Source organism: Medicago truncatula, chromosome 4, assembly GCF_003473485.1.
Source record: "Medicago truncatula cultivar Jemalong A17 chromosome 4, MtrunA17r5.0-ANR, whole genome shotgun sequence".
Lineage (NCBI taxonomy): Eukaryota > Viridiplantae > Streptophyta > Magnoliopsida > Fabales > Fabaceae > Medicago > Medicago truncatula.
Window position 1 is genome coordinate 55753554 of NC_053045.1, and position 14241 is coordinate 55767794.

The window sequence follows — 14241 nt, forward strand, 5'->3', positions numbered from 1 at the left end:
GGAAACAAAATGTGAGGTAGAATATATAAAATTTTACAACGTACAATAGACTAGTTATTTTTTTCTTTAAAAAAAAAATAGGTTAGTTATTTTTTGTGTGTGGTGTACGACAGGTTAGTTATAACAAAATATAAAACATTTCCATAAAATATATATATATATATAAAGTGCTCCTTAAAAAAAAAAGGCATTTTATTTAAGGGAAAAAATGGGGCGGTTATAAAGATGAACATGGGTAATGTTTAATTAAAAAAATAATTAATTTAAATTAATAGAGTTAAAGTTGGAAGAAAATATAAAAAGCTACCAGCTATAAGCTAAAAAGCTACTTGAAATAGCTTTTCAAAAAACGTTATAAACTCATGAAAAAAGCTTGTTACCAAACACGTCACGTTTTCATCTAACGAGCTTATAAGCTAATCCAACAAGCTATAAGCTAACTTTTTTGTTATCAATTTTATTTTTAGGTAAAGGATTTGATCTCTCCATATTTCACGTTCATTTTTGGAACGTTTTGCTTATTGCAAATTTGCAATGGGACAAATGAAACAACAATAATTATTAAAAATCAACACAACATTCATATAAATAAGAGTAACTTTAATTTCTCATTTTAATTTATGTGACATATGATTAATGTTGTGAGAGATAATAAGTTTTATGCATTATTATTATTTAAAAATAAATAAAAATTGCAGTCTCTTTTTTCTATCTGAATCAGCCCCGATTCGGCGTATAGGTTTTCTCACATATCAATCAATCTTCTTTCGACTCACACTACTCATCTCTTCTTTTCTCTCTATCCAACAAAACAAAGCTTAGCAAAAACAACACACTCAAAGGGTTTTTCTTTTTCTTTTCAACCAAACCAAACCAAACCATGTTTTCATCTTAATTAACTTCAATTTAAATGTAATTGAAAAATTAAGATTCACTTTCCCTCATTCAATTTTAGGTCTTCTTCTTCTCTCTCTCTCTCTTCCCCAAAACCCTTTCAACCTTCGATTTCTGTATTCCAATTCCTCGATCTCGCTATGGAATCTCGAGATTTGACATCGTCTTCTCCTTCTTCAACCACCAACCGCGACTCTCCTTCCGCCGAAGTCGACGATGGCGTTCTCGCTCTCACCGTCGCTCTTGCCAAAGACGCTGCTTTGCATTATCAATCTGGCAAGTTCGCTGAATGTGTTGATGTCATGCAACATCTCTTGCTAAACAAACCTACCGATCCAAAGGTATTCAATCTATCTAATTCACTTGATTCCGATTGCTTCGATTTCGTTTTCATCTTAATTGCAAAGTATTAGGTTTAATTCATTAATTGCTTTGATTTTGTTATTTTATTCATGAGGTAAAAATTAAGTTGCTAATTTTTCAGTTTAATTAAGTTGTTAATTTATCAGTTTAATTAAGTTGTTAATTTATCAGTTTGATTAAGTTTTTTGTTGCTGTAGATTGTTAAATGTGTATAAGTTAATATATTGATATGAAATTTTGATTGAAGAGTGTAGAAAACATGTGAATTAGTTGGATAACTTTGTTATAAGCTGCTTTGAGTAGATGCTTGCAGCAATCTGTTTGATGCCATGTGATGTGATGTGATGTAAGTAACGAGTATCGGAAATAAATTTTTGTTAGATGGGAGATGAAATGGATGTTATGGATCTCACTATAGAAAGTTTGAAAGTTCCAATGATTTTGCTAAAAGAGGGATTTTGCGTTCATTTTCTTGATAAGGGAAATTTTTATGAGTTGGTTTATTTTGTTATTAGTGACATCGATGCTACTTGATTTTCGGTATATTTGTATACATGACGGTTACTGGTCTCATCTAAGGTGCAGCTCTAAGTCAAACATAGTAAATTGAGTAATGATAATATCATGGCTGCAGTGTTATTTTTCTTCATGAATGGTTAAGATTGTGCACATACTTTGCATATTTAGAATTTTAAATGTTTCGGGCCTTTTGGGTCTTGATGCGTAGATCTTTCTTGCATCTTTTTGTATTCTTACAACGGATAATTAGTATATGCTATATGATAAATTTAAATAATTGAAGGAACCTTGGAGTAAGTATACCTGCAAAAGTGACTGCTGTGGAAGAGAAAAAATTGAATCATTATTTGTTTGTTTGGCTGTGTGCGTGTGTGCGTGTATGTAGGTGTTTTCGAGTTTATGCATATTTTGTTTGTGCTCTCTAGTATCTGTTACAGGTTTACAGTTAAAAGTCATAAGTATTCAGTATGTGATTTATTTTGGGGATGGTATTTGTGACATCAACTATGTTTGTAAAACAATGAAATTCTTCATCATCCATTTTCAAGCTTGTTAAGAGCAAAGGACAATGATTTTGGTGGGTTCATGAGTTAATATAACCCATCAAGCCTTGCGTTATCTTTTCGTTGTGTATTTTATGATGTAGTCCACAATTCCTTTTTCTAAGTCTTGAAGTTCCTATATATTTCAGGTACTTCATAATACAGCAATTGCGGAATTCTTCCGAGATGGTTGTTCTGATCCCAAAAAGTTGCTTGAAGTAATTTATAGCATCAAGGTATGTTACTTTTTACACGTATACTATTCTATTAAAAATTCCACAGTCTCAATTTTGCAATAGCTTTAGTTTTTCATGGTTCATATTTGAGGAAACTTTTTTTTTTACCGTTATGTATTAGAAAACTGGAATTGAATGACACCAATTGAAATCACGACAGCAAGATTAAAATGAAGGTAGACCTAGGTCATTATTTCGACTTTTGTAAACAAAAAGTTTGGCTAATTTCTGAGCCTTTGATGCTTATTAATGTAAATATTTTGGGGCCAATTAATTTCTCAATTGGCAAATGGCTTCAGTAGATGGAATGAGTGTTTTCAATTGATGAAGGCCTTATTTGTTATTGATAGTTTCCCATTATTTTAATCCGTGAGTTTGGTTTCCTTCATTTGAATAAAAGAATACAGATAAGTTTTCACCACCTTTTGTACCCAGTATACTGTGGTTGGTGACAATTTTTTGTTCAAATCTTTCTTCTGGGTCTCTTGGTATTCTTAAAGGAGGAAAATATATATGCAAATAACCTTAAAGATAATATTTATAAGTTAAGAAATACTGGTGGAGATGAGTGGAATAGGATTTTCTCTTAGAATTCACCTGAAAGATAATATTATAAGTTAGGAAATACTGGTGGAGATGAGTGGAATAGGATTTTCTCTTAGAATGTTTACCAAGTAATAGCTAGTGCAGAAGATAGGAAGTCATGTTTACATGCCTACAGCATGTAGACTTTTATGTTCTCGCTTCTGTTATGGTTTATCCCCAATGAAAGGATCAACCGGTGTTCGCCTTCAAATACGTTTTATATTCAACTTAATGCTGTTTAGGATCTATAAAATTGCAGCTTAAGCTCGCTTCTCTATTCATTTGTGATTTCGTACTTACTACTTATCCTTTTTCTCTTTGGGAGTTTATTCAGAGAAAATATGACGAGCTTTCCCTGACGTATGTGGATCAAGGAGAGCTAGTTAACAACGTCGGAAATAAAGTTGCTTTGGGGTCCAAAGGAAGCAATGCCTCAGCACCACAGTTTTCAGGTGTAAATAGCACTGACACAATGCATCCAGATGAACTTGACTCTTCCGTCGCAACACTAAATATTGTATGCTCATTTTGATCCTTATATCAATTTCAATTAACTTTGTCAATTGTTGTTTTGATTATACTTTTGATTTGAATATATTTCTTGATGTGATTTTTGTTATTTCAATCTCTCTAGGCTATTATCTGGTTCCATCTTCATGACTATGCAAAGACGGTATCGGTTTTGGAACCCCTATTTCAAAAGATTGATCCCATAAAAGAGGTATGGCATATATTATATACTATTTGATGTTATTTTCTTTAAAAATTATAATGGGGGTGTTAATGGATTTATTTTGCCCCTAACTCTGTGTTCTCTTTCCTAAAGCAGTCAACAGCTCTACATATCTGTCTTCTGCTGCTTGATGCTAGCCTTGCATGCCATGATGCATCAAAATCAGCTGTAAGTTCTCTACGATAATTATATTAGCTGGTTTATTTTTTAATGATTGCAAGGTCTGTTGCTTAATGCATTGCTGACAAACATGATTTTCACATCTCACGAGTGTATTATGTTTTTTTTACTTCTTTTATTAGCGTGGCTTGTTATTTTCAATAAATTATTAAATGCTGTATTGTATATGTAATTTATATGCATTTTCAATTTAAATTTACATTTAACAGTTGAACTACAAACCTCTCTCCTGTTGCAACTCAAATTCTTCTTCCCAAGCTAATGTTGGGCATGATTGCTGAATGTTTTCATTGGTGATTTGTCGAGTTAATCTGTTTTAATCCATTATTTGCAGCTGTCTGGAGGTTTTCTTTGTTGTGCATAAATGATATACTTATATGTAATTCTCAGTTGTCAGAGTTAGAAATCAATTTATGCTGATTATAAATTAGCCTATACATTATTTGTTAAGCTTTGTGCATTCTCATGGGGGGTGAGATACATAAATGTTAGGTCCATGCACAGAAAATGTGGGTTTGCTGTATGTGTTATATCTAACTGTTTATCTCTTTGCATATGTTAGACTTAGAACCAAGGTTGTAAGGATGATAGGGTGGGAAATATTGAAAACACCCACTCAAAATGCGCTGCAATTGATAAGGGAGAAGTATAAAAAGGGAGGGATAACTGGTGGGGCTATCTTGAAATTAGCAATTGGTTTGGGTCTGGGAATTGGATATATCTTTATTGTTTGTTACTGATCATTTTGCAACTTTACTGTTTTATTCATCTTGTAGAGAATCTCAATCCTCTATTATCATTACTTATGGGTTTTCTTCTATTCCGTTTTTGGTACCTAACCGCATAATAGACAAGGATATATCAGGATCTATATTTTGTATATTTTGCTTCACCATCTCTATTAATGTGATTAAACTGAAAGTTTGTTGTAGAATTGGGTTTACTTGACTTGATTGTTTTCTCTGATTAAAGATGATGTAAAACTTTCTTGATAGCTGGCATAAATTCTTGCACTCATAGCTGCAGACTCTCTGTTAGGAACCAATCACTTTCTGTCTTAATTTTGTTAGTCAATGGGAAGAGATTTCATTTTTGTTTGCCTTTTTAAATTCTCTAATTGTACATGTGCACTGTTCTGAGCTGGATCATTTTGCTTAGGATGTGTTGACTTACCTGGAAAGAGCATTTGGTGTTGGTAGTGCGAATCAAGTTGACAATGGGAATACAACACAGCAACAATCTGCAAATCTAACGACAAAGTCTGTTCCTGTCACCATTAGTGAATCTGCTGCCGATCCATCCAGTTCCGATTTAGGGTCAAGTGCTAATGCATCGGAAAATAATCTATCCAGAACTTTCTCTGAAGATGGGCTTGATTATGAAGCCATGATTTTGGATATGGGTTCACAAAATTTAACTAGGCCAACGGTCCCTCCTTCAAATTATCTTTCTAGGACTTTGGTTGACAGGTTTTCTACTCTTGATTTAAAGCTCAAGTTGCAACTTTGCAAGGTGCAGTTTCTGATTCTTACTAGGAACCTGAAGATAGCAAAACGAGAAGTCAAGCTGGCTATGAACATTGCACGTGGAAGAGATTCATCCATGGCTCTGATTTTGAAATCTCAGCTTGAATATGCTCGTGGTAACCACCGCAAGGCAATAAAGCTATTGATGGCATCAAGTAATAGGACAGACACGGAGTTTTCAAGCATTTTTAACAACAATCTTGGGTGCATTTATTATCAGCTCGGGAAATATCAGACGTCCTCATTCTTCTTCTCAAAGGCATTAACTAATTGTTCGTCGCTACGGAAGGAGCAACAAAAAAAGCTGGCCACTTTCTCGCAGGATAAGTCTCTCCTTATAATTTATAATTGTGGCGTGCAGCACTTGGCTTGTGGAAAGCCAATACTTGCAGCTCGATGTTTTCAGAAGGCAAGTTTGGTCTTCTACAAACAGCCCCTCTTGTGGCTCCGACTCTCAGAATGCTGTCTGATGGCTTTAGAAAAGGGCCTAATCAAATCATGTCGAGTTCCTTCAGAGAAGATGGAGGTTGGAGTTTGCGTTGTTGGGTTGGAAAAATGGAGGCAACTTGTTGTGGAAGATCAAATTCCAGGTAATGGACACATGGAATCCTCCAAAGGGGATGATTGCGTTCCAGGTGAAGATGGGCGGCTGAAGTTATCGATGTCCCTTGCTCGGCAGTGCCTCTTGAATGCTCTTCACTTGCTAGACTCCTACAGTACAAATCGTTTGAAGTCTGGCTTGCCCTCTAATTCTTCTGTGGAGGATGATACAAGTGAAATGTTGCCGTCAAAGAATTTAAGTCGTAAAAACTCGCATGGCGCTGATTCAAAGGCATTTTCAGTAGCAGTAGCTGTAGGTCAGGTAAATTCAAATGGGGACACAAAAGAACAGAAGGGAGGAGCTAGTCAGGAACTCTTCCAGAACTCCCTCTCGTATTATGAAGATGTCTGTAGAAGAGATAATCAATTGGTCAAGCAAGCTGTTCTAGCTAATTTAGCATATGTGGAGCTGGAATTGGACAATCCTGTGAAGGCACTTGCAGCTGCAAAATCTCTTTTTGAACTTCCAGAATGTTCCAGAATTTACATCTTTCTAGGCCATGTTTATGCGGCAGAGGCTCTTTGCTTGCTGAATAGACCAAAGGAAAGGAAGCTGCTGATTACTTATCATATTATTTGTCTGGAGGAAACAGTGTTGAATTGCCATTTAGTCAAGATGACTGTGAGAAATTGCAAGTAGAGAGGACTGTTGAATTTGAAGACGGAAATGGAGGATCCACTGCTGCGAAGAATTCTTCTCTTCAGGATCCTCAAAGTATTGTTTTCCTCAAGCCAGAGGAGGCAAGGGCATCAATTTATGCTAACTTTGCTGTAATGTCTGCAATGCAGGGTGAACTTGAGAAAGCCAATATATTGGTTACACAGGCATTGTCCATATTGCCCAACAGTCCAGAGGCCACACTTACTGCAGTTTATGTTGATCTCTTGCTTGGTAAGCCACAAGAAGCTCTAGCCAAACTAAAAAGTTGTAGCCGTATTAGGTTCCTGCCCAGTGGAGTAAGTTTAAATAAATCTTCATGAGTGTTGTATGCATGGTTATATCATTGTGCCTGGCCCACCTCTCAGTTTTAGTTAGCAGGTAGCTTAATCCTTCCATAGCATTTGTAACATATATAAGTTCAATTCAGGGAATAATTTTTTTGTGATTCATTGTTTTTATAATTCTCAAATTTAGGGGTCAGTTACAGGTGGAGGCTGGTTAGTGTTAGTGCCCACCTTTGAAATTTGAGGTGTAGATCTGATTCGGATTGTGTTTTTTTATTTTCTAGAGGCTAATTTAGTTCATATTCAAGAATAGTTCATGTGCTTATATTGAGAAAACTAAAAAGTGGATAGTTGTTTTGGAATTCCATTTTTAATCTGAGGGAGTTCGCTCTTTCTAATTCTCTGTTGCTATTATCGTATTTCACGCGTTTTCCCCAGCTGCTATTTGCTATGCAGGTAGTTGCATATATTTGTTTTGTGCGGGCAGGCGATTTAGAAATATTGACGGATGCCTTCTTTTCTTCTGTTCTGTGCAATCTTGCTTAGTGCCTTTACTAATTTAGAGGCAGGAGACATTGCAGGATGTAATAATGTTAACAAAGGAGATAGAGTCAAACTACTGGATTACTTTGTTGGGTTCATTTGAATTTAGTACAAGGTAGATATGTTAAAATAAGTTATACCCGATCCACTCCTAACAAAAAGCTATAACTTAAATTTATTCTATCAAGTTTATATCTTTTTTTTTTTTTTTTTTTGGGTTGAAGGAAGTTTATCATATCTTGTTCACTAATGAACAATTAAATCAGCGATGCAGGCTAGTTTAAAATTCAGTAGGTTATGATTATTTTTCTTCCTGTGACAATCTATTTTTTTTACTCACCAGGCCCCTCCGAAACGCTCTCTATTGCCACAATTGCCTGGCAGCTTAAGCTACCTAATCCACTATTGTTGCTGGCACCCTCCACAACACTTCCTACCAGTCACCGTTGCGTTCACATTCAACTGTCATTGTTTTACGTCATCATCCTCCACCATTGTCAATTTGTCACGGTAGGATAACCTTCATTGATGTTGTATGACGTTTTAATTGTTACTATTGGCAGTTTGCATCGTCAACTAATGTTGTCATACTTCATCGTTATTGCCACCTTAATAACGCGACCACCACCACAACCACCATTCCCATCACTTTTGATTAGTGTTGTCACAGGGTATCCTTTATCATGCATGAGTCACCTGGCACAAAAAATCTCGAATATCTAGTGCTTCGAACAGCATAAATTGTGCAGAAATGCACTTACACACAATTAATACTATCTCCGGTTAAACTACAACATTTTATAAATTGAAATTAACAACCAAAGCAATTGGTAGGGGAATTCTGGCAGCTAATATGAAATTTTCGTGCAGTGCACCTCAAATCACCGCCGCTTCGATTTCGACCTCGTATCAACTTTTTCCTTCCTTTTTATCTTATTTCATGTTTCTCTATTGGTGCATTCATTTTCTCGTACTTTAATTTTTAATTATTATTTTTATTACAAAGAGGACACGAGCCCAAAAAAGAACAACTACACAAAAACTAAATGACGGGTAGTAATCAGTTGCCAAACGATGGCTAAACTACGACGGACAAGAACAAAAAAAACATCAAATTAGAATTTAATGAACTTTGGATGCATCACACTCGTTCGCCTTCCGGAAGGAGTTTGAACCATAGTAAAGTTAAATTAATTAACTAGAGGTAGTAATCTCTACAACATTGTATACGTAGAGATTAGAGTTTGAAGGACAGGACAGAACAACTCCAGTTGTTCAGTGTTTGATTTGTAAAACTGTTTCAGGCACAGGACAAACTGGAGGTAAGAGACAAGATAAAAACTGATATTTTTGTCCCTCAGCAAACCACAACACAACTTTTTGTCCCACGTACAAGTTGTCTAAAATATCAAAATAGCATTTTGTCCCCCAAAAATCGTATAAAACAAAAAATTATTCAATGTCATAAAAATTTATCCTGTGCTGTTCTCCCTTGTATTGTGTTGTTCTTTCTTGTACTGTTCTGTACTATACTTGTTGTTTTGCAAACCAAACGCACCCTAACTCTCAACTTACTCACTTATGGTGTAAATTTCTAGCGATTAGACTATTGACTTTTTTTTTTTTAGGACAATATTAATAGAAGTGCATGAAAATCAATACTCATTTAAATCTTGTTAATTATATATGCAAAATAAGTCATACAATTTTAATCTTGTTAATATATATATAAAATTTCCTTCCAAAAAACGGTAAATAATAGTTGTATGTCTCAAGACTCAACACACATGGTCATATTTGAGCAGGTGAAGATAACGACCGTTGAGGCAAAACGAAATGATTAAATTTGAAAGGAAGGTGTGGTTTTTAGTAATGAGCTTACTTCTCCGTTGACCCCTTTAGAATTTATCATGCGATGTTACTAAAGGGAGTTCAAATCCTTAATTTGCAACAACAACAATGTAGCAGCAGCGTATAAAGAGAAAATAACAAAGTTGGAGCGGCAACTTAAAGAGAAGGAAGAAAAGGGTTCTCACTACAACTTAAGGCTGTGTTTTCTCTTAAAGATTTGTCGGACGATGTTGCACATAATATTTTTTGTCTGAATTGAAAGTGTTGTCAATGTCATTGACAAATGTGTTGACGTTAGCATTTGAAAATCTTGAATTTGTCAAAGCCACAATTTTTTTTTTTACACAAATGAGTCATTAAAGAGTGACATTGAGACTACAATTCACACATGGAACAAATTTTTGTCACCAATAAATTGGTTATATTTAGTTTTTTATATATCATAAATAAAAATGAGCATCATTATATTACACTAATTATAATTCATTATAAATATCGCACACATGACAAATGCCAGCAGCTATATACTTAAAATAAATATTTTTTAATATCTTTGACATAAAAATTATAATTATTTTTTTGACAAAATAAAAATTATAATTCATATACAAGACAATTATCTGTCACTAATAAATTAGTTAAATTTACTTTTTTTTACAAGGTAAATTTACTTTCTTATATCTTCTAAATAAAAATAAAAATAATTTTAATATACTATTTCTAATTATTATAAAAGTCACACGGAAACCAATTTTTTGTCACTAAAATAATTACTTAAAATATGTATTTTTTTTAATATCTTTGACATAAAAAAGAAAACAAATGATAACAATAATTATATTTTTTCATACTACATTATTTTCCTCTAAATGAGTCACCATAAAATGTCGATGGAGCATGAAATTCATGCACATGTCGATTGTTTTTTGGTGGTGGTTGGGATTTGAATCCCGGACCTTACATGTATTATGCATTGTCTATACTAACTGAGTTAAGCTTACGAGGACACATGTCAATTGTTTGTCACTAATCAATTAGTTAACAATATTTTTTATATCTTCTAAATAAAAATTAGAATATATATTAATGATAATTTATTATTTACTAATCCTTTAAGTTATTTTTAGATTTTGCTTTGATCCCTTAAGTCTTTTTTATTTGTCCCTTAAGTTACAAATATATATAATTTAGTCCTTTAATTTTTTTTGTTTTTATTTTGGACCCTTAAGTAGTGAACGTTGGATTTTGTTTTTTGAAGGAATGTTGGATATTTTGGTCTTTTAAGTCACAAATTCTAAGACATTTTGGTTCTTAACAAGATAGACTAAAATGTCTAATGTTTGTAACTTAAAGATCAAAGTATCTAGTATTAAATAGGTTAAGTGACCAAAATGAAATGAAATAACCTTAAAGATTAAATTGTCTAATACTTATAATTTAATGACAAAAATAAAAGGAGAAAAAACTTAAAAACCAAAACAAAACTAAGAAAAGTAGAAGAATTATTTATAGCACTATAGATAAATAAACGGGATAAGAATATGGTGGCCATGGCCTTTTCATGCCGCCCCCTAGTTCCACCTCTGCCTTAGGCTATCAAAATCTTAGAAACGGACTCGGTGATACGTTTAACATGGTTATATAATTATTTTTTTAGAGATTAAAGATTAAAGCAGGTGTATGATCCCCGATTGAAACAAATAATATATATAATACTAGAAGCTCGAATCAGTTCAATATTCACCAAAACACAAATGAAATGAATAATTTTAAAAGGTTACATAGAAGCATGTTTGCTGCAACTTTACTTGCCTAAGATTAAACATACATGCAACATTGATCTCAATTAAAAACAAATGGTTTTACAAATAATTAATAGCCAAACAAACAACAATCCAGAGAGAAGAGAGAGAATGGCTCGACATCCTCTCATGTCGATTTCAACCATATATTCCTCAATCCATTCACCTGCAAAACGTAGACATTGACATCCAATGAGACAGTGACTTCAAGTTCACGGGCACAAACACGACAATATCAATAATTTATAGGAAACAACATTACTACCAAATAAATCACGAATCCACATATCATTCCATGTGCTTTTCTTGGTTTGTCTGACAATGTTCATAATTTTAAATAATTGCTAAAATAGTAACACAAATCACAAAAATAAATTATATATGTATGAACATTTTTTAAACAACTGTTTTTTTCTTTTTATTTAGGGATAAAAACAATAGATAAAAAGAGAGAGAGAAAATAAAAATACAATGTAAGTATGAAAGAGAATTATTTTAAAAATTATCATAAAATAATTATATAAATATCATTTATCAGATATACAATACTAGCTCATCCAAAACCTTATATTGGTTTTCTATTTTCTTTGCTTGGAAAATAATATAGATAAAATATTTTTTTTAAAGGTAATATAATTAAAAGGTTTAAATGTACTTTTGGTCCCCTATGTTTGCCATCGTAGCAATTTTGGCCTCCTAACGAAAAAAAATGTAATATTGACCCCCTAATTTTGCCATGTTTAGGAAAATATGCTCTTTTGGCCCCTTATCTTTACCAAAAAGTTACAATTTTGGTCTCTTTTTTAGGATACGTGGCGGCTTCTTAGCATAGTTGAGAAAATTAGGGGGTCAAAATTGCATTGTTTTTGTTAGGGGATCAAAATTGCTACGAAGGCAAACATAAAGGACAAAAAATGCATTTAAGTCTAATTAAAAATAAGGTCAGGCTAACTTCTGCCCTTAGGGCAAAAATTAAAAACTAAAAAGAAAAAATGAAAAATAAATTTTGTATTGAAAAAACAAACTCTTAAACTTTTTAGATGTTAAATACACAATTTTTAATATTAAAATTTTACATTTAATTTTCATATTATGGGCACAAGTTAACTTTTCCATTTTAAAAATAATCTTGTTAACTTGTGCCCTAATCTTCTAACACTATTTTTTTTCTTTCATATCATTTTCCTACTCCTCTCACATCACATATCTTTCCTCGGGGTGTGATGCAATCTTAATCCTAAGATTTACGATGTGTTAAATTGCTGTTCCTTTTCCTTTTGACTGCACTAAATTACTGTTTCTGTTTAAATGTTAATTGAACTCACCACTTTTTTTTAATGAATATTAGATCGGGTAAAGTTATTATTTACAAACAAATATTCTTGTTCTGTGATATAGAAAATTAATCTCAATTCTGTAAGCTTATCCAATCATTATAATGATTTTTATATAAACAATATTAAATTCCTTAGGCACATTCTCTTTTTAGTATACTATGCATGGGTCATAAAGCTTAAAAAAAAAAGAAAAAAATAATAATAATACAGTAGATAATTGTACCAAAAAAAAAATAATACAGTAGATAATGATGCATGCATGATTTTTTTAATATGTATCACATTTGTTTAAGTGCAACGAATCTCCTTGGAGAACTTAACTTTTCTCTGACTAAGTTTTATGTATATAATACTAAATATGTTCAAATTACCACTGATGTCTAAATTTCTTAACTTTCATATCAACCACTTAGCTTGTCCTAACGCATGCATACAGTAGGCACACTCTGGGAATAGATCCTTTATATTTCAGTGGTTAAGATTCACACATTATTTTCTCAAGTATTTTTTCCTTGAGAGAATACAATCCAGTAGGTACTAGCTAGTATAGAATTAAGTGACCTAGTAGAAGATTTATTTTTAGTGTTTAAAAAAAACTGTTTTTTTTTATTTTTTTATTTTTAAATGTAAGCCAAAACTAGGGTTTAGAGGTAAACTTAACTGGTTTAGAGGGAGCAAGTGTAACCAGGAGGAGGAGTTTTCCCACAAGTCAAAAGCAGCTGAAGAGCAAGTGGAACATAAATGTTAAGGTTCAAAAGTTTAAGCTTAAGAGTAGTGCAAAGACAAGCAGCAGCTTCAATTTCAGCAAGTCCTTGAAGAACTGGACAACACTTATTCACAACAGGGTCACCAAGTCCAATGTGAACCAAACCACCAAGCAAATCAACACAAGCACCCAATTTCAAAGTGTCAATTGGACATGTGTCTTTCGCCGGTTTATTTTTTGGTGGACATGGACTAGTAGGACTAGGAGTACTCCCTCCTGAGCTTGGCGGGTTAAGCACTGGAGGGACTGGAAGGTGTGGTAGGACTGGTGGAATAGGCAAAGTTGGAGGGATAGGCAAAGTTGGAGGAATTGGCAAAGTTGGTGGAATAGGCAAAGTTGGAGGGATTGGAAGGTGTGGAAGGACTGGAGGAATAGGCAAAGTTGGAGGGATTGGAAGGTGTGGAAGAACTGGAGGAATAGGCAATGTTGGAGGAATTGTAACAGGTGGTTTCACAATTGGTGGTTTCACAATTGGTTTTTTACCTGGCTTGTGTTTCTTAGGGGGTTTTCCACAAGTGCCACAACCAAGAATTGGTGTAGCTGAAGAGATGAAGAGCATGCAAATGATGAGGTAAGCATAGAACTTTGATGATGAGGACTCCATGTTTTTCTCTTAGTAATTACAAAGAGAAAGAAATGGAGAAAAAGGGAATTAGAGTGTAGAATGGAGTGATTGTAAGAAGAAGAAGTGAGAGGTGATATATAGGAATTGTGATAGGAAGGAGTATGATAAGAATACAAAAGGGCTTTATTATAGCATATCACGTGAACATGGTGCTAGACACATTCTAAAGCCTACTTCCAAGTTTTGCAAGCTGG

The 14241-nt window shown here is 33.5% G+C and overlaps 2 protein-coding genes across 2 annotated transcripts; one reads left to right on the plus strand and one right to left on the minus strand.

Annotated features, from left to right (window-relative positions):
• Positions 1-732: 732 nt before the first annotated feature.
• Positions 733-7521, plus strand: LOC11444960 (CCR4-NOT transcription complex subunit 10). The gene is given in 7 exon segments (XM_024781106.2): positions 733-1235; positions 2468-2554; positions 3474-3656; positions 3774-3860; positions 3969-4040; positions 5211-6719; positions 6722-7521. Coding segments are annotated over 7 exon segments (2577 nt in total). The 5' UTR covers positions 733-1034; the 3' UTR covers positions 7160-7521.
• A 3687-nt stretch (positions 7522-11208) lies between these two features.
• LOC11440673 (36.4 kDa proline-rich protein) lies at positions 11209-14241 on the minus strand. The gene is given in 3 exon segments (XM_003609358.4): positions 11209-11485; positions 13318-13338; positions 13340-14241. Coding segments are annotated over 3 exon segments (747 nt in total). The 5' UTR covers positions 14027-14241; the 3' UTR covers positions 11209-11446.